At 45.9% G+C, this 21,533-nt stretch overlaps 1 protein-coding gene across 1 annotated transcript in view; it reads left to right on the forward strand.

Annotated features, from left to right (window-relative positions):
• Positions 1 to 21,533, forward strand: part of LOC144598975 (cell adhesion molecule DSCAM) — a 565,733-nt gene that overhangs the window by 396,278 nt on the left and 147,922 nt on the right. The window contains exon 12 of the mRNA XM_078409651.1: positions 18,881 to 19,080. Coding sequence (XP_078265777.1) covers positions 18,881 to 19,080 — 200 coding nt within the window. The remainder of the gene's footprint in view (positions 1 to 18,880; positions 19,081 to 21,533) is intronic.

Genomic DNA, 21,533 nt, shown 5'->3' on the forward strand with positions numbered 1-21,533 from the left:
GAAATAGCAATGGGCTTTTCCTCTGTTCCTGAGCTTTCTCACGTTGCTAAAGGAGTGGTTTGTTTGGCTTAAAGGGTTCACCTTTCCCACTACCTCCACTCCAGGAAGAGGAGAATCAAGAGTCAGGAGTGTTTTATTGTCATATGCCCCAGATAGAATGATGAAATTCTTACTTGCAGCAGAGCAACAGAATATGTAAACATAGTACACTGTAAACAAAATATAATAAATGAGAAAAAAAAGTTTAGTGTGTGTGTATACACACACACACTCACACACACACACACACACACACACACACACACACACACACACACACACACACAGATATATATATATATATCATCAGCCCTTTCTCCCATTTTGGGAGGCACGGTGGCGCAGCGGTAGAGTTGCTGCCGTACAGCGCCAGAGACCCGGGTTCGATCCTGTCCGTATGGAGTTTCTACGCTCTGCCCGTGACCTGCGTGGGTTTTCTCCGGGTGCTCCGGTTTCCTCCCACACTCCAAAGACGTACAGGTTTGTAGTATAATTGGTTGGGTAAAATTGCAAATTGTCCCGAGATAGTGTGTGTAGGACAGTGTTTGTGTGTGGGGATCGCTGGTCTCAGTGGGCCGAAGGGCCTGTTTCCGTGCTGAATCTCTAAACTAAACTAAACGTTTTTTTTTTTAAATAGTGATGACGCTGTCACATTGTGTAAGTCCGTGCGGCAGACATTGAGGAACAGCACAGAAATCAGCTCATTTGTCAGAGTTTCTTCCTCTCCTCACATTTACAGTGGTCACAACTAACTATTGCCATCCACACATGATGATTTATTGTTCCTCATTTTGTTAATTGCCGGTTGGATCTCTTCACGTGTAGGGTGAATTGTCATGGGCTACCCGGACCTGATACACAAGGACAGAGTTGATAGAGTCATCCATCACAGTCAATTCTCAGTTCAGAACCTTTCAGATGTGTGCCTTCCGGCATTCCTTCACAAATTCGTCGCCTTTCAGAAGGGAATATTGTGATCCAGTGGTCCAGGCCAGTTCAGCTTGAATTGCACCAGGTCTTTGTATCACAGATAAAACTCTGCAGATCAGTTTAGTTTAGTTTAGCACCCAGGTACAGTGAAAAGACTTGTGTTGCGTGCTAACCAGTCAGCGGAAAGACCAAACATGATTACAAGCGAGCCGTCCGCAGTGTACGGGTACACGATAAAGGGGATAGCGTTTAGTGCAAGATAAAGACCGATTAAAGATAGTCCGAGGGTCTCCAATGAGGTGGATAATAGCTCAGGACCGCTCTCTAGTTGTTGTTAGGATGGTTCAGTTGCCATATCATGTCCACCGGCAAATACTTCAAAACCCATTTGCTTTGGTCATCTATTATTTTCCTTTTCTTGTTGGCTTTTTGTTTTCTCCTGATTAAGAAAACTCTCCATTTAAAAATTCTCACACTTCTATCCATTCCCTATCTTGCTCTTGCCCCCCCCCCCCCTCCCTGCCCTTGTAATCTCTTCCAAGGTTTTTGTCCTCCTCTTTCTGATGAGAATCGGTCTCATGACCGGAAACATTACCTGTCCATGTTCTCCAGCGACGCTGCCTGACCCGCTGAGTTACTCCAGCACGCTGTGTCCTTTGGTGCAAACCAACGCCTGCAGTTCTATAACCGCGTACACTTTTCATCCTGGGTGCCTGCTTACCCTAGGTTTTCATTCCTCTGCTGTTAGGATCCCCTAACCTCCTCTGTCTCTCCACTCGTTTATCCTGCTCAAAAATGCTCCTGAAATGAAGGATGATCCCAAGAGATTTTCTCGGCACATAAAGGGAAAAAGGGCAACGAGAGAGAGAGAGAGAGAGAGAGTGGGACCCCTCAGGAATCACAGCGGTCAACTCTGCGTGGAGCCACAGGAGATGGGCAAGGTCCTCAGTGAGTATTCTTCCTCTGTTCTCACAATGGAGAAAGACACGGAGGACGGGGGGATCTTAAGGCAGTCACTGGAAGTGTCTTGAGGGCAGTCAGTATTACCATAGCAGAGGTGCTGAAGGCCCTGACGCTTATGAAGATAGACAAATCTACCGGGCCTGATCGGGAGGGGGAGAAAGATTTAATAGGAATCTGAGGGGTAACTATTTCACACTGGTGTGGTGGTGTGTGTATGGAGCGAGCTACCGGAGGAGGTAGTTGAGGCAGGTACTATTGCAACGCTTAAGAAACATTTGGACAGTTACATGGATAGGACAGGTTTAGAGGGATACTAGACTAAGTGGACCTGTTGGGGCAAATCCTCTGCATTGGTGCAGCACCCTCTCCTCCCCCATTCCCCCCCTCCCCGCTCTCTCCCCCTCCCCCCTCCCCTCTCACCCCCTCCCCCCCGTGTCCCCCTTCCCCTCCCCCCTTCCATCCACCTCACCCCAGATTATCCTCCCTCCCCCCTCCTTCCCAACCCCATCCCTCCCTAGGAGATAGATTTAAACTTTAAAATGTGAATAACTTAAAAAATATAACACCGATTTCAATAAAACTTCTTCCATTACCACCAAAGGGACGACGGTGAGTAAGGTGGGCCTAAAATTGTCGCGCTATCGTGTACCGTTTTGGCTGTAGTTCATGAACAAACAAACAAACAAACAAACGAGAGTTTTAGTATATAAATGGGCCAAATGCAGGCAGGCGGGACCAGTGTAGATGGGACATGTTGGCTGGCCTGGGTAATTTGGGCTGAAAGTCCTATTTTCCATGCTGTAAGACTCTACGACTATGAGTCTATGAGTCTAATTGGGGTTTGTTTAAGCCAAGCTGTCTTTCTAATGTGACTGGGTGTCAATTATTATTTGATAATTGCTCCTGCGAAGAATCTTGGAACAACTAACTACATTATTCCAAGTGCAACATAAATTCAAGCTGTTTTTGGGGAAGACTTGAAATATGCTCCCTTGGAAGTCTTCACACAGCCCAATAGCTATCAAGCGTAGACATGAAATACACACCTTCCCCACTCACACACAAATCAATACATGAAGGGAAACCATACCAGCTGCACGGCTTCTCAGATTTGCAGCCAGCAATGAAAAGCCCGGCCAGGTGGCAAAGGAAAAGATTGGGAAAGATTGCAATTACTAACATTTTCTTCATTTGTTTGTTTAATGCTGTTAATTTGTCTGTCGGCTTATTTGCCAAATGACAGATTTAGTCATCTGCCATTTTTGCCACGAGATTGATTAAAATGGTGGGAATTCTCCATTCAATCCTCATGCCAAGACCTGCAGCAAACCACCTCACCACCTTTAGGAGATCCTTCCTGGAACAGCCGATGACTGTAAACCCAAGATGGACACAAAAAGCTGGAGTGACTCAGTGGGTCAGACAGCATCTCTGGAGAAAAGGAAGAGGTGATATTTTGAGTCCAGACCCCTTTTCATCTAAAACCCATGTTGAATATCCAAAATGAAAAACCAGCCAAATTCTTCCTAATTATATGGGTCTACATTCTGAAAGTACTAATGCAGGTACTATTGCACTGTTTACAAAGCATTTAGATAGGTACGTACATAGAATAGGTTTAGAGGGATATGGACCAAATGCAGGCTGGTGTGACTAGCGTAGTTGAGGCATTTTGGTCGGCATGGGCACGTTGGGCCAAAGGGCCTATTTCCATGCTATAACTACGACTCTATGGCTATGATTGAAGGTTACCCATATCTCTCCAAAGCTGTCCAAACTAAGTACCTGTCTAACTGTTTCTTAAATGCTGGGATAGTCCCTGCCTCAGTGACCTCCTTTGGTGGCTCATTCCATACACCCACCATCCTTTGTGTGAAAAAGTTACCCCTCAGATTCCTATTAAATCTTTTGCCCTAGACCTTAAACCTATGTCCTCCGGTCCTCGATTCACCAACTCTGGGCAAGAGATTATCATATATATACAGCCGGAAACAGGCCTTTTCGGCCCTCCAAGTCCGTGCCGCCCAGCGATCCCCGTACATTAACACTATCCTACACCCACTAGGGACAATTTTTACATTTACCCAGCCAATTAACCTACATACCTGTACGTCTTTGGAGTGTGGGAGGAAACAGAAGATCTCGGAGAAAACCCACGCAGGTCACGGGGAGAACGTACAAACTCCTTACAGTGCAGCACCCGTAGTCAGGATCGAACCTGAGTCTCCGGCGCTGCATTCGCTGTAAAGCAGCAACTCTACCGCTGCGCTACCGGGAATTCCTAATTCATCTACTCTGGGCAAGAGATTCACCTACCCTGGGCAAGACATTGTTTTTGCACTATTATTGTCTATTTATTTGTCTGTTTTTTTATATATGTACTGAACATTTTTTGTTGTTGTTTATTATGGGTTGCACAGAGTACTATATGTACATATCTGTTGTGCTCCTGCAAGTAAAAATGTCATTGTTCCGTTTTGGGACATATGACAATAAAACACTCTTGACTTGACCCAATGGACAGATCTGGTCAAAATTGCTCCCAGCCTGAGTCTACATCCATGTAGAAGAAAATAAAAAGAAATCTAAAACAAACACTGAAAATGTAGGTTAGAAAGAGTTCTTCCTAATAACCCGTGAAGCAAAATGCTGGAAATATGCCAGCAAAATGCCTTCAGCTGAAGGCCGAAGGGTCTTCCACCTGAAATAACTTCATGCTCATTTTCTTCCCCGAGATGTGGCCTGACCTGCTGAGTATTTCCAGCATTCTCTGTTTCTATTCTACATCCAAGGACTCCACAGAAGGCAATGGAGGCCAATTCACTGGATGTTTTTAAGAGAGAGTTAGATGTAGCTCTGAGGGCTAATGGAATCAAGGTGATTTGGGGAAAAAGCAGGAACGGGGTACTGATTTTGGATGATCAGCCATGATCATATTGCATGGCGGTGCTGGCTCGAAGGGCCTAATGGCCTACTTCTGCACCTATTTTCTATGTTTCAGGCCGTTAATGAAAGGATTTTGTGGTCTCTTTGTGAACTAATTGCAGGAAATTGCAGTATGGCTGTTGATGATGTTCCTTGCGGCCTTGTTCTTTATGGATCACTGATTATTTTCTCATTATAAATAGCACCGTGAGTTTCTGCCCGATAATGACCACTATCTGAACGCAGGAATTGTCGGTGTGAGTGCGAGGAGATTGATTGCCTTTGTTCCAGTCTAATCCGTTGCAGCTGAACCCTTTTTCAAAATTAATAAATAGAATAAACATAAATAGCAGATTAATATTAAAGTCTGAGCGGCCTTCCAAATAGAATCTCGGAGCAATACCAGTCGGAGTAAATTGATTTACTGCATTTTGCTTCACAGGTGTTTGGAAGAACCCTTTGCCACACCAACCTATTGAAAAACAATTCAAAATGCGGTGTTTTATGGTGTATCCTCAACTAATGACCTCCTGCTCATTAGTTGTACTCATTAAGACATAGATTAACTGAGATAATTAATATTAAAGTCATACAATTATAGAGAGCAGAGAAAGGCTCACTATATCCATGCCAACCACTAAGTACCATCTATAGCAATTCAAATGCTATACCCCGATATGTTATAAAATATTGTGAGGGTATCTGCCTCTGTTAGAACATAGAACAGTACAGCACAGGAACAGGCCCTTCAGCCCAAAGATACTAGAGGAGCAAGATGAACCACTCCGTTGAAATCGCCTATGCTGAAGTGTAGTACGCAAAGGAGCGTAACGTCCGCCATTTTAGTAAGCAAAACCCACCGTTCGCTTTGCCTCTCGCAGTGTAATCAGTGTTGTGGGGGAACAGTGTGTGTGATGATACCATAACATTGCAGAATATATCTCATCTATCAATTCACAGATTTTTGTTATTTTTCTTTTTAAATGTTTCTGCAAGTTTCTGGCTACTAAAATGGCGCCATGACATACTACGGTTTTTAGGGTTGAGTGGTCGATCTTGCTCTGCTCTATTATCTTTGCTTCAGCCCACAATGTCCAGGTGGAGCAGGATGTTAAATTGAATTGATCTCCTCTGCCTGCATATGGTCCATATCCCTCTATTCCCTGTCCATCTATATGCCTCTTGAATGCCATTATTGTTTATATATGCCTCACTCACCACCCCTGGCAGTGCATTCCAGGCAACCACCAAACTCTGGGTAAAAAAAGTTAACAACTGAATGGTTCAACAGTTCAATGGCACTTTATTGTCACATGTACCCAGGTACAGAGTTTAGAGTTTAGTGATACAGTGGGGTAAATAGTTACTGATATCAGCTGGTGACCATAGAACTGTAGCAATGTCACACATTCCACTGGAAGCCACTCCAATAAAGGCTTTGGTTTCCAGCTGGCAAAGAAAAAGATCAGCGTTGTGAAGAGAATTAAATTATATATAGAATAAACATTATTCAGAGAATAACAGAGCTGAAAATGAGCATCGAGACCTTTGAGTAATTGAAGTCCTTGCAAATACCAAAAACATAAGAGTAAAGTTAGCTGTATATTTTTGATTAAAAAAGGTAGAGATTTAACTGTTTGCAAAATTAGAAGAACTAACTTACTTATTGCAGCACGGAAGTAGGCCATTCAACCCATTTAGTCTGTGCTAGCTCCCGGCAGAGCCAGTCAAATAATCCCAACTCCCTTCCCCCTTTCAACCTTGCAAATGATATTCTTTTACACAGCCTTGGGGACCAGACAGACAGAGAGACACTTTAGACTCTTTGACTATAGTGTGGAAACAAGCCATTCGGCCCACTGAGTCCGTGCCAACCAGCAATTGCCCCGTGCACTAGTTCTATCCTCCTCACTAGGAACAATTCACAATTCAGGGAAGACAATTAACCTAAAAATCTGAAGGTCTTTGGAGTGTGGGAGGAAACCGGAGCACCCGGAGAAAACCCACGCAGATCACAGGGAGATCATACAAACTCCGCACAGACAGCACCTGTAGTGAGAATTGAACCCAGGTCTCTGGCGCTGTGATGCAGCGACTCTACCGCCGCGCCCCATCATATCTGCTTCCCCCACCTACCTGGTAGTCCATTCCAGACACCCTGTAAAATAAACTCACATGGTAAATCTCCTTTAATTTTTTGCCTAAAAATCTATGCCCTCTGGTACTTGACATTTCCATAATGTGTGCATTATTATGCTGGTTCTTTGAGGACATGAGTAATTAGATTTGATATTATTCCATGCATTAAATTAGCAGCAAAAATAAGAGTAAAAATTAGCAATTAATAATAATAATAATAATAATGCATTACATTTATATAGCGCTTTTCTAAACACTCAAAGACGCTTTACAGGGTTTACTAAAACATAGAAAAGAAAAGAAATAGATAAATAAGTAAACGAACAGAAAAGGAAAAAGAAGGTGAGGTGACGGTCAGTGGTTGAAGGCAGTGCTGAACAGGTGAGACTTCAGTGATGTTTTGAATGTGGTGAGTGTGGAGGAGTCTCTGACGGTTTGGGGTAGTGAGTTCCAGAGTGTGGGAGCAGCGATGGAGAAAGCCCTGTCCCCCCAGGATCTGAGTTTGGTCCGGATGGGGGGGGGGGGGGGGACAGGAGGTTAGCAGCAGCAGAGCGGAGGGTACGGGTTGGAGTGTGTCTGTGGAGGAGGTCAGTCAGGTAGGATGGGGCCAGGTTATGGAGGGCTTTGTAGGTCATGAGGAGGATGACCTCATGAACACAGATTTGCGAAATTGATTGGTAATTTTTTGGAAGAGTGTGGACAGGAGTAAAGATTAAGGGACAAGGGAAACAGAACAGTAAGTACCCAAGGACAAGCCCTCTGGTCCTCGATGTCATGTCCCGAATGTGATGCCAAAACCAACTCTTATCTGCCTCATTTTGGTGAACTTTCACTGGGCCTCCTCTTTTGCACCTCCGCTTTTGCTTCTTCCTCAACGAGAGATGGGTGCATTCCTGTTAGAGCTCTATATAATTGGAGCAAGAGATAGTCTAAAGTCTAAAGTGAAGGGCGTCTGGTTTTAAAAGACGGCACGGTGGCGCAGCGGTAGTGTTGCTGCTTTGCCAAGCCAGAGGCCCGGGTTCGATCCTGACTGTGGGTGCTGTCTGTGCGGAGTTTGTACACTCTCCCTGTGACCACGTGGGTTTTCTCCGGGCACATTCCGTGGGTCTCCTCCCACATTCCAAGGACGTATGGGTTTGTAAGTTAGTTGGCCTCTGCAAATTGTGGCTAGTGGATGGGTGATCGCCGGTCGGTGCGGACTCGGCGGGCTAAAGGGCCTGTTTCCATGCTGTAACTCTAAACTAAACTAAGCACTAGGGCCAATCAAGCGGTCCACAGGCACATTGGCCCACAATAGCTGTGGTGTCAAGACCATCTCTTTCGAGCGCAGAGCAGTGCAGCAAATTGCCCATTGCCATTAACCGCAAAGTTAGCTTGATAGCAAAATTTGGACCATAATTTGCTCCAAGCAACCCGGATAACAATCCTATCCTTTCACAGTTTGAGACTATTAGTTATTTTGTTCCTCGTTAGACGACTTCCACTGGATGAGGTGCAACGGGGATTGCTGTGGAGAGGGGTGGTAGGGGGTCGGTTTAAATTTGCTTCGTGCACTGTGCATAAGTGCGTTGTTTGCAGGGAACAGATTTATGATTTCATTACACATGTCAACAAAAGGTAATCTTCTCTGAAGTGATTCTCAGTGAAGCGCTGATGGTTTAAGTATGGCTGGGGACGTTGCGTGCCACGGTTAAATCTGTTCAGTCACAAGGATGGAAGAGACACCTCTGTTAACAGCGCTGTCACAAGGGGGGAACACGCACACGTGTTTCATTTAGTTTTACAATCTGAGCGATTTGAACAATATTCATAACAGTAGAGGGGAAATGCAACGTTGTAGTAATTGCGAGAGTAAAACTGAGGAGAATCAAGAGGTGGGGGGGGGGGGGGGGGGGGCTGGAGGGGCTGGTTGTTTATCATGATTATTAGCATCCTGCTCGGCAAATTGCTTAATTTGTTACAGTCTATTTGCACTCATCCTCCCTCCTTGTTGCAGAGCATCAGGGATAAGGATTACTCAGGATGCTGTTGCTCCAATCTCTCTGCTGTGCACTCCAGTAAATCCTGATTACATTTAAGCCCATCAGCATGGCACTTCCTACCTGCTCTACCTTGCACTGAACGTAACTCCCTTATCATGTATCTGTACACTGTGAACGGCTCGATTGTAATCACGCATTGTCTTTCCGCTGACTGGTTAGAACGCAACGAAAGCTTTTCACTGTACGTGTCAATAAACTAAACTGAACTGAACACGATGGGTCCGGCAGCATCTCTGGAGAACACGGACAGGCAAGATTTTGGGTCGGGACCCTTCTACACAGTCGGAAGAATGTGCTAACAATCCCACTGTATCGGTGCATTCACCTGTGCAGGAAAGGAACTGCAGATGCTGGTTTACACTGAAGATAGACTCAAAATGCTGGAGTAACCCAGCAGGTCAGGCAGCATCTCTGGAGAGAAGGAACGGGTGACGTTTCGGGTCAAGACCCTTCTTCACCTGTTGGTAACCTTCAATCATAGCCAACCAGCGATCACCCCGTACATTAGCACTATCCTACACCCGAGGGCCAATTTACCATTTTTTATCGAAGCCAATTAACCTACAAACCTGTACATCTTTGGAGTGTGGGAGGAAGTCGGAGCACCCGGAGAAAACCCAGGCGGTCACGGGGCGAATGTACAAACTCCGTACAGACAGCGCCCATAGTCAGGATCGAACCCGGGTCTCTGGCGCCATAAGGCAGCAACTCTACCGCTGCGCCACAGTGACGCCCCTAAATCTCAATCTAAATTGCAATCTAAATCCTTCTCACTTTTCTAAACTCCAGCAGATCCGAGCCTATCAAGTAAGACACTTGTCCATCGCATAGAATAGTACAGCACAGGAATAGCCCATAGGCCCATCATGCCTGTGCTGATACGATGCTGATCTAAAATAATCGCCGATGTATAAGAGTCCACATCTTGAACAATGGATCCAGTCCACATCTTGAACAACTATTACCTCTATTACCTGACTGATGCCTGTCCGTCTAAATGGCAGATCGGAAACCTCTGATCTGTTTTCAAAGCATTTCCATTCTTGCTTAACTGTCATAGGATACGATACGACAGAACTTTATTTATCCCAGGAGGGAAATTGATCTGCCGACAGTCATAAAAACACAAAATACATGAACATGAAATTAAAGTGATGAGTGGAAAGGATTGGGGATGTGTAGACAGTCTGAAGAAGGGTCTCGATCCGAAACGTCACCCGTTCCTTCTCTCCAGAGATGCTGCCTGTCCCGCTGAGTTTCTCCAGCTTGGAGTGCCTGTCGTAACTCAGGGTATATTTGGGCATAGCGCCAGAGACCTGCATTCAATCCTGATTTTGAATGTTGCGTGCAGTTTCTAGTCTCCCTGTGACCATGTGGTGCTTTGGTTTCCACCCACATCCCATAAAGGTGTGCTGGTGGGTAGGTTGGTTGGGATCTGTAAATTGCCCCCAGTGTGTAGGTGAAATGGTGGAATCCAGGGAAGGGATCATGAGAATATGGGGAAAATATGAGAGTAATGAAGGAATATTGCGTACAGTTTTGGTCTCCTAATCTGAGAAAAGACATTCTTGCCATAGAGGGAGTACAAAGAAGGTTCACCAGATTGATTCCTGGGATGGCAGGACTTTCATATGAAGAAAGACTGGATAGACTCGGCTTGTACTCGCTGGAATTTAGAAGATTGAGGGGGGATCTTATAGAAACGTACAAAATTCTTAAGGGGTTGGACAGGCTAGATGCAGGAAGATTGTTCCCGATGTTGGGGAAGTCCAGAACAAGGGGTCAAAGTTTAAGGATAAGGGGGAAGTCTTTTAGGACCGAGATGAGAACGTTTTTTTTCACACAGAGTGGTGAATCTGTGGAATTCTCTGCCACAGAAGGCAGTTGAGGCCAGTTCATTGGCTATATTTAAGAGGGAGTTAGATGTGGCCCTTGTGGCTAAAGGGATCAGGGGGTATGGAGAGAAGGCAGGTACAGGATACTGAGGTGGATGATCAGCCATGATCATATTGAATGGCGGTGCAGGCTCGAAGGGCCAAATGGCCTACTCCTGCACCTAATTTCTATGTTTCTGTTAATAGTGTAAACATGTGGTTGATGTCGGTACAGACTCGATGGACCAAAGGGCCTTTGTCCATGCTGTGTGTCTCTATGACTATAAGAAGACGAATATGGTACAGGATATTCCAGATGCGTTCTGACCAAAGCCTTATATAATAGAAACACAACCTTCCTACTTTTATATTTAATTTCCCCTAGAAAATAAAAAGGATAACATTTTGACAATTTAAATTTGACTTGACTAGTGTGCACACATCCACTTGTTTCATGCAGGACTCTAAATACACCTTGAAACACTGCAAGCTGGAAAATCATTCTGTTTAATGCTCAAATATGCCAAAGATTAATCTGGTACTCCTTTTCATCTTGTTCACAGACCATGCTCGGAAACAAGCAGAGATATTTATGCACATAGATTTTGAATGTAAGACACTCGGGCAGAGAATCAACACTGTTTTTTTTGTTGACAAATTTGGTGCATTTTAATGTTAACGTGGGAAATATATCAGCAGGAAGATCTAATGTGTCAGCCATTAAGGTAATAGTTTTGGCAACAAGCATACTAAAGGCTGGTTTATCTGTGAGATGTGCAGCATTGTAATAAGGTGGCATCGCTCAGAAACCCACTAACTTCCTTCGATTAAAGAGCTAATGTTGTGGCTTCAATAGACAATAGACAATAGACAATAGGTGCAGGAGGAGGCCATTCGGCCCTTCGAGCCAGCACCGCCATTCAATGTGATCATGGCTGATCATTCTCAATCAGTACCCCGTTCCTGCCTTCTCCCCATACCCCCTGACTCCGCTATCCTTAAGAGCTCTATCTAGCTCTCTCTTGAATGCATTCAGAGAATTGGCCTCCACTGCCTTCTGAGGCAGAGAATTCCACAGATTCACAACTCTCTGACTGGAAAAGCTTTTCCTTATCTCAGTTCTAAATGGCCTGCCCCTTATTCTTAAACTGTGGCCCCTTGTTCTGGACTCCCCCAACATTGGGAACATGTTTCCTGCCTCTAACGTGTCCAACCCCTTAATAATCTTATACGTTTCGATAAGATCTCCTCTCATCCTTCTAAATTCCAGTGTATACAAGCCTAGTCGCTGTAGTCTTACAACATATGACAGTCCCGCCATTCCGGGAATTAACCTAGTAAACCTACGCTGCACGCCCTCAATGCTGGCTGGTCTGTGCATGGTTTAACTGACCGTAGACTGGACTGTCAAAATTAGGAGCACTCCACCCAAAAAGACGGCATAAAGTCATGGAGTCCTCGACCACGGAAACAGGGCGGCACGGTAGCGCAGCGGTAGAGTTGCTGCTTTACAGCGAATGCAGCACCGGAGACTCAGGTTCGATCCTGACTACGGGTGCTGCACTGTAAGGAGCTTGTACGTTCTCCCCGTGACCTGCGTGGGTTTTCTCCGAGATCTTCGGTTTCCTCCCACACTCCAAAGACGTACAGGTATGTAGGTTAATTGGCTGGGTAAATGTAAAAATTGTCCCTAGTGGGTGTAGGATAGTGTTAATGTACGGGGATTGCTGGGCGGCACGGACTTGGAGGGCCGAAAAGGCCTGTTTCCGGCTGTATATATATGATATGATAGGCCCTTCGGCCCAACTCATCCATGCTAACCATGCCATTTGAATTGGCGCTATTGTCAGCAGGGAAATTGTGGGCCAAAGGGTGCATTTCCTACGCTGCAAGGCATATCCATTCCCTAAATGATATCTGTGCAGGAAGGAACTGCAGATGCTGGTTTACACCAAAGATAGAAACAAAAAGCCGGAGTAACTCAACGGGTCAGGCAGCATCTCTGGAGAAAAGGAATAGGTGACGTTTGGGGGTCGAGACTCCTCTTCAGACTGAGAGTCAGGGGAGAGGGAGGCGAGAGATATGAAAAGGTACCTTGGCCAAATGGAGGAAAGGTATGCAAAAGGACAAATCAAAGCCAGCAGAGGTGGTCAAGGAAAGGTGGAGCCCACAATGGTCCGTTGTGGGCTGTGGAGGTGATAACGAGTGATACAACAGTGAAACTCAGCAGGACGACAGTGAAACTAGCACAGCGACTGGGGAGGGGAAGGGCTGGAGAGAGGGTTACAGAAGCCAAGGATTACGTGAAGTTAGAGAAATCAATGTTCATGCCGCTGGGTTTTAAGCTGTCCAAGCGAAATATGAGGTGCTGTGACTCCAATTTGCAACTGGCCTGTGCCCACCTGGGATATAAATGCAAACAGAGTGAGGAGTGGTGGGGCCATCATGGTGGTGGAGAGAGAGAAGGAGCTTCAGCCTGGTTTAGTTTAGTTTAGAGATACAGCATGGTAACAGGCCCTTCGGCCCACCGAGTCCGTACCGACCAGCTATACCAGCAGCACATCAACACTACCCTACACACACCAGGAACAATTTTACATTTACATCAAGCCAATTAACCTACAAAACTGTACGGAGTTTGTACGTTCTCCCCGTGACCTGCGTGGGTTTTCTCCTGGTGCTCCGGTTTCCTCCCACACTCCAAAGACGTCCAGAAGTGTCTTTGGAGTGTGGGAGTAAACCGAAGATCTCGGAGAAAACCCACGCAGGTCACGGGGAGAACGTACAAACTCCGTACAGACAAGCGCCCGCAGTCAGGATCATACCCGGGTCTCTGGCGCTGTAAGGCAGCAACTCTACTGCTGCGCCTCCGTGCCGTCCCATGGTGATGGTGATGGTGACAACGTCCACGGCCAATTGTTCCTCCGTTTTCCTTTGCTAAAATCCAGTGCGAGAGCTTTGTTTCTTTTGCCGACCGGCCAGTTTGACCGAGGGCAATAAGCACGGCATCTCCCGTGTGCCAATCCATCGCCAGGCGCCTGCAAAGCCGAGAAGGCCGGGAGATAAGATGAGGCCGGGGGGGGGGGGGGGGTAAAACCTTGGCAAACTGCAAGCAGTGACAGCACTTTGCACAGATTTCAGGAGACAGACAAGCGAAACAGCAAGATATTATTACAGCGTTGAGATTTAAAAAAACAACCTTCCTTGCAGCCTGGACAATGACAACCAGAGTAAACTAACAAACTGTCAAAAGCCCTAACTGCATGCTTCAAGTTTGGAGCTGCAATTTTGTTCAAAGCTCCTCCAATGACAAACTCAATGACGGAACAGCGGTAACCATCAGAGTCTTTTATTTCTCCCTCATTATTCTCTGGGACACGCTGGCAAATGCAGAGGCACAAAATGTTTGGCAACACGACTGCCGATTACTTGACAGCATTTGACGCGCGGGAAGGTTCGGCTCTTCAGCTCGGTGCATTTGCAGTGTTTCGGCTTCGTCGTTTCCACTGCGGACTTTAGCGACGCGGCGCGAAAACGGGGCCTTTGGCCCACCGGGTCCGCGCTGACCAGCGATCACCCCGTACACTAATAATAATATAATAATAATAATATTTTATTTATATAGCGCTTTTCATATACTCAAAGACGCTTTACAGAGATTTTGAGAACATAGGGAAATTAATAAATAGATAAATAAGTAAATAAATAAATGAACAGAGAAAGGAGACAGTAGGTGAGGTGACCTTCAGTGGTTGAAGGCAGTACTGAACAGGTGAGACTTCAGCGATGTTTTGAATGTGGTGAGTGTGGGGGAGTCTCTAACGGTTTGGGGTAGTGAGTTCCATAGGGTGGGAGCAGCGATGGAGAAAGCCCTGTCCCCCCAGGATCTGAGTTTAGTCCGGATGTGGGGGGATAGGAGATTGGCGCTCTCCTACGCACTGGGGACATATTACAATTTGCAGAAGCCATGATTGAATGGCGGAGTGAGCTATCCTACGCACCGGGGCCAATTTAACCTACAAACCTGTACATCTTTGGAGTGTGGGAGGAAACCGGAGCACCTGGAGAAAACCCACGCGGTCACAGGGAGAATGTACAAACTACGTACAGGCAGCACCCGTAGTCAGGATCGAACCTGGGCCTCTGGCGCTGTAAGGCAGCAACGCCACTGCTGTGCCACCGTGCCGCCCTTGTGGAGCAGAGGGAACAGATATTGAAGAGGTAGCCGGAGCTGAAGACAACATTAAGAATTTGACAAGAGTTAAAGAGAAGTCGCAAATGGTAATAGCTATTAACATTCTCCCAGCCAACACCTCACAAACAAAAAGAATGCTAACAAGTTGGGGTTTTTTCCCCTTCTTACTTTTCTTTGATGAATTTTGCAGAATAGCTGATAGTCTCGATGAGTCAAGCAGCACAGAAATAGGCCCTTTGGCCCAACTTCTCCATGCCGACCAAGTTGCCCATCCATGCTCGCTCCTGTCCAAATGTCGTTTCAATGTTATTGTAGCTGCCTCAATCACTTCCTTTGGCAGGTTCTTCCATATAGTCACCACCCTCTTTGAAAAAAAGCTGCCCTTCAGATTTCTATTCAATCTCTCCCCTCTCACCTTACAATTCTTGATTCTCCAGTGCTGGGAAAAAGAGCCGATGCATTCACCCGATCTATGACTCATGATTTTACACGCCTCTATAACATGAGTCATCAATCTCCTACATTCCAAGGAATAAAGTCTCTGCCTGCCCATCCTCTCCTCATAACTCAGTCCCTCGAGTCCTGGTAACATCCTCGTCAATCTTTTCTGGAAGATCCCTTCCAGTTTATTGGCATCTTTCCTGTGGCAGGGTGACCAAAGCTGAACACAGTACTCCAAGAGCGACCTGTACAACTGTGACATAACCTCTAGACTCAGTGTTACGCCGAACACACTTAGGCAGATTGAAATAAATAAAAATCAAACTGCAGGTACTGGAAAAACAAAAACAAAAGTTATGGACCACTGGAAACACTCGGAGTAAAGAGAAACGGGGGTTGTGTTTCAGGATGAAGACCATTGTACAAAACTATGAAAGAGTGAAAAGGAGATAGAGGGAGAGAGAGAGAGAGAGAGAGAGAGAGAGAGAGAGAGAGAGAGAGAGAGAGAGAGAGAGAGAGAGAGAGAGAGAGAGAGAGAGAGAGAGAGAGAGAGAGAGAGAGAGAGAGAGAGAGAGAGAGAGAGAGAGAGAGAGAGAGAGAGAGAGAGAGAGAGAGAGAGAGAGAGAGAGAGAGAGGAAGAGGAAGAGAAAGAGAGCACCCAATAAACTGCAGATGCTGGAATCTTGAACAAAGCACAAAGTGTTGCAGTAACTCAACGGAACAGGCAGCTTCTGTGGAGGAAATAGACAAATGACATTTCGGGTCAGGACCATTCTTCAGACTGAGGAAATGTGAAAGGTGTGGGGTTGAGAGGTGAAAGATAGATCGCCCATGATTGAATGGCGGAGTATAGTTGATGGGCCGAATGGCCTGATTCTGCTGCTATGATTTATGTACATATGAAATACAGGGCCTGTATGGTGGCGAGAGTAAAAGTATGCAACGTAACATTCGGCTGTTGAATTCAATACTGAAGCCAATAGATTACAACATGCGCGGAAGGAATAAGGAGGTGTTCTTTGAGTGTGCATTGTGCCTCATTGTAACACTGCAGAATGTCATGAACCAGGCTTTAATTCTCCATCGCATTGCCTTTGTCCTATTCAAAGCTCGCCCACCTTCTTCTCTGCAGCTTAAAACTAACTTGTTTCTCTCTCTTGTGTAGGAAGATGCTGGTTTATATTCACAAAATGCTGGAGTAACTCAGCAGGTCAGGCAGCATCTGAGGAGAGAAGGAATGGGTGACGTTTCGGGTCCAGACCCTTCTTCATACTGAAGAAGGGTCTCGACCCGAAACATCACCCATTCCTGCTCTCCAGAGGTGCTGCCTGTCCCGCTGAGTTACTCCAGCATTTTGTGTCTACCGTCATTTCTTCTCTTTCCCAGTCCTGATGAGAGGTCTCCAACCTGAAACATTAACCCTGTTTCTCTTTCTGTAGATGCTGCCCGACCTGCTGTGTGTTTCCAGTAATTTTTTAATTTTAAGTAATTTGTTGCAACTGAAGGCAAGGTGCAGTAGGAAGTCCATTCTTTCTCGTTATGTTCTATCTCTCAACTAAAAGCAAACTAAACTGGTCAGGGCTCTGCAATAGATAGAGCAGCCATTTTCAAGAATGAAAGAAAACTAGAGGATGACACACCCAATTTTGACACAGTTCTAAGTGACCAGACCATGGGAGCAGATAATCCTACTTCTACTTGAACTTCTGAATGATGCTGACAATGTTTCCATGCCATGAAAATGAGAGAGAGTAAGTAAGTCTCTGGAGTGGTAAATCCAATGTCAATTTTCCCTGTTGTCAATGAACCCTTACTGTAAATATAAATAAACAACATCTACTATTGATTAGTAAGGGTGTCAGAGGTTATGGGGATAAGGCAGGAGAATGGGGTTAGGAGGGAGTGACAGATTAACCATGATTGAATGGCAGAGTAGATTTGATGGGTCGAATGGCCTCATTCTGCTCCTATCACTTAAGATCTTATGATCTCATGATCAGTGAAACGTTAATCGTTTTTAATGAATATTTTATAGAGACAATGTCAGAGTGAATCAGCGTGGAAACCCTTCGACCCAGATTGCTCACACCGGCCAACATGTCCCAGCTACACTCGTCCCACCTACCCACCTGCCCACCTACACTAGTCCCACCTGCTCATGATTTTATACACCTCCATAAGAGTCCCAGCCTACTCAACCTCTCCCTATAGCTCAGACCCTCTAGTCCTGGCAACATCCTCGTAAATCTTCTCTGTACCCGTTCCAGCGATGCTGTGAATAAGAATTTGCAATTATAATGAGGTGGTTGTATGTCCTTAGATTTAAATGGGGGCAAAGATGTATTTGGTCAAGTATATTTCCCAACAGTTCAGAAGAACCTTGGGATGAGTTTCCGGATCGAAAGCACCACATATGTTTAGTTCAGTTTAGTTTATTGCCACGTGTACCGAGGTACAGTGAAAAGCTATTGTTGCGCGCTAACCAGTCAGCGGAAAGAGAATACATGATTACAATCGAGCCATTCACAGTGTACAGATACATGATAAAGGAATAGTGTTTAGTGCGAGATAAAGCCAGTAAAGTCCCATCAAAGATAGTCCGAGGGTCTCCAAATGAGGGGGATGCGTTTTAGTGATGATTAGGTGTTTTTGTGTCACAAGTTCACAAGTTCTAGTAGGATTAGGCCATTTGGGCACATTGAGTCTACCCCGCCATTCAATCATGGCTGATCTCTGCCACCTTCTCCCATTTTCCTGCCGTCTCCCCGTAACCGACTGGATAGACTCGGCTTGTACTCGCTGGAATTTAGAAGATCTTATAGAAACTTACAAAATTCTTAAGGGGTTGGACAGGCTAGATGCGGGAAGATTGTTCCCGATGTTGGGGAAGTCCAGAACAAGGGGGTCACAGTTTAAGGATAAGGGGGAAGTCTTTTAGGACCGAGATGAGAAAGTTTTTTTTCACACAGAGAGTGGTGAATCTGTGGAATTCTCTGCCACAGAAGGTAGTTGAGGCCAGTTCATTGGCTATATTTAAGAGGGAGTTAGATGTGGCCCTTGTGGCTAAAGGGATCAGGGGGTATGGAGAGAAGGCAGGTACAGGATACTGAGTTGGATGATCAGCCATGATCATATTGAATGGCGGTGCGTACAGGCTCGAAGGGCCGAATGGCCTACTCCTGCACCTATTTTCCATGTTTCTATGTTTCTATGTAACCCTTGACACCCGTTCTAATCGAGAATCGTTTGCATCCCGAAAGGAAGAATCCCATTTATCTCGGCCTTCTCTCCCAACGCGGACTGACCAAAGCGCCTGCTTTTTGTCTCTGCAGTACCGGCCATGATCACGTCATACCCGAACACCACCCTGGCGACCCAGGGCCAGAAGAAAGAGGTCAGCTGCACCGCTCACGGGGAGCAGCCCATCATTGTCCGCTGGGAGAAGGAAGACACCATCATTGACCCCGAGAGGATGTTCCGTTACATCGTGTCCACCAAGGAGGTTGGAGACGAGGTGATCTCCACACTGCAGGTACTGACTGCGACATTCCCACAGAAAGGCTTGTTGTGTGAACAGCGCCCTCTCCTGGTTGATGCTGGTTTAAACCGAAGAGGGACACAAAATGCTGGAGTAACTCAGCGGGGCAGGCAGCATCTCTGGAGGGAAGGAATGGGTGACATTTCGGGTCGAGGCCCTTCTTCAGACCCACCCTGGTCTCTGAAGAAGGGTCTCGACCCGAAACGTCACCCATTCCTTCTCTCCAGAGGTGCTGCCCGTCCCGCTGAGTTACCCCAGCATTTTGCGTCTACCTTCGACATGCACTGACTACTGCTATTCTTCAATTTCCACCCAGTGAACCCTTGCGCAACATGCTTTGCAACGACCTGGAATATATCATAGTATGGCGACAAGAGTGGAATAATTCACTCCTGTGTCGCCCCATACAAATCCAAAGCAATGCCGACGAAGAAAAGACCTTACCTGTCAAGAAGGGTCTCGACGTGAAACATCACCTATTCCTTTTCTCCGGAGATGCTGTCTGACCCGCTGAGCTACTCCAGCTTTTTGCGTCTACCTTCGCTTTAAACCAGCCTCCGCGGCTCCTTCCTACACATAAAGGATGGGCTATTGCACAGTCTACGTAAAATACACAGAACGTACACATTCGTACACATTCACCTTAAAATGCACATTCTGGCTGGAACACACGATGGTACGTGGAAGACATTTAAATCCAGTAGCCGTGCCTGTCACATGCAGGAACATTAGTCCAAATCAAACCCTGGTCATGCCTCCTTCTCCCCGATCCCGTGGGGTAGAAGACACAGAAGCTTGAAGGCACGCACCACCAGACTCAGGCACAACCTCTGCCCCTCTGCTGTAAGGCTTCTGAACAGTTCTATCATAAGCTAGGGTGTCTGTCCGATTCACTACTGCCCCATTGCATAAATTGGAGTTTGTCTTTTGAACTGATGCTCTCCAGTGCTGAGAATTATATTCTGCACTCTTATCAGTAGACAATAGACAATAGGTGCAGGAGGAGGCCATTCGGCCCTTCGAGGCAGCACCACCATTCAATGTGATCATGGCTGATCATTCTCAATCAGTACCCCGTTCCTGCCTTCTCCCCATACCCCCTGACTCCGCTATCCTTAAGAGCTCTATCTAGCTCTCATCCTTCTCGTTATCTACTGTATTTGTTGACTTGATTGTATTTAGTATTATCTGATCTGAGGGATAGCACGTAAAACAAAGCTTTGCGCTATACCTCAGCACACGTGACGATAATAGGTTGAATAATCCTAATCATACTAACTTCCACTTGCCCCAATTGAAATCTTATTTCACCCCCGAAGCTCTCTTCATCCCTCCTCTGCTTTTCTTAGTTTAGTTTAGAAATGCAGTGCGGAAATACACTGATGGGACTGATGGTTAATAAATCCCCAGGGCCTGATGGTCTGCATCCCAGGGTCCTCAGGGAGGTGGCTCTAGAAATAGTGGATGCATTGGTGATCATTTTCCAATGTTCAATAGATTCAGGAGCAGCTCCTGTGGATTGGAGGATAGCTAATGTTATCCCACTTTTCAAAAAAGGAGCGAGAGAGAAAACGGGGAATTACAGACCAGTTAGCCTGACATCGGTGGTGGGAAAGATGCTGGAGTCAATTATTAAAGAGGTAATAACGGTGCATTTGGATAGCAGTAAAAGGATAAGTCCAAGTCAGCATGGATTTATGAAAGGGAAATCATGCTTAACTAATCTTCTGGAATTTTTTGAGGATGTGACAAGTAAAATGGATGAAGGGGAGCCAGTGGATGTGGTGTATCTAGACTTTCAGAAAGCCTTTGATCAGGTCCCACACAGGAGATTGGTGAGCAAAATTAGAGCACATGGTATTGGGGGTAGGGTGTTGACATGGATAGAAAATTGGTTGGCAGACAGGAAGCAAAGAGTAGGAGTAAACGAGTCCTTTTCAGAATGGCAGGCAGTGGCGAGTGGAGTGCCGCAAGGCTCGGTGTTGGGGCCACAACTGTTTACCATATATATTAATGATTTGGAAGAGGGAATTAGAAGTAACACTAGCACGTTTGCGGATGACACAAAGCTGGGTGGCAGTGTAAACTGTGAAGAGGATGTTAGGTGGTTGCAGGGTGACCTGGACAGGTTGAGTGAGTGGGCAGATGCGTGGCAGATGCAGTATAATATAGATAAATGTGAGGTTATCCACTTTGGCGGCAAAAACAAGGAGGCAGATTTTTATTTCAATGGTATCAGGTTAGACAATAGACAATAGACAATAGACAATAGACAATAGGTGCAGGAGTAGGCCATTCAGCCCTTCGAGCCAGCACCGCCATTCAATGCGATCATGGCTGATCACTCTCAATCAGTACCCCGTTCCTGCCTTCTCCCCATACCCCCTCACTCCGCTAAGGAGGAAATGCAGCGAGACCTGGGTATCCTTGTACACCAGTCACTGAAA

Source organism: Rhinoraja longicauda, chromosome 12, assembly GCF_053455715.1.
Source record: "Rhinoraja longicauda isolate Sanriku21f chromosome 12, sRhiLon1.1, whole genome shotgun sequence".
NCBI classification, from domain to species: Eukaryota; Metazoa; Chordata; class Chondrichthyes; order Rajiformes; family Arhynchobatidae; genus Rhinoraja; species Rhinoraja longicauda.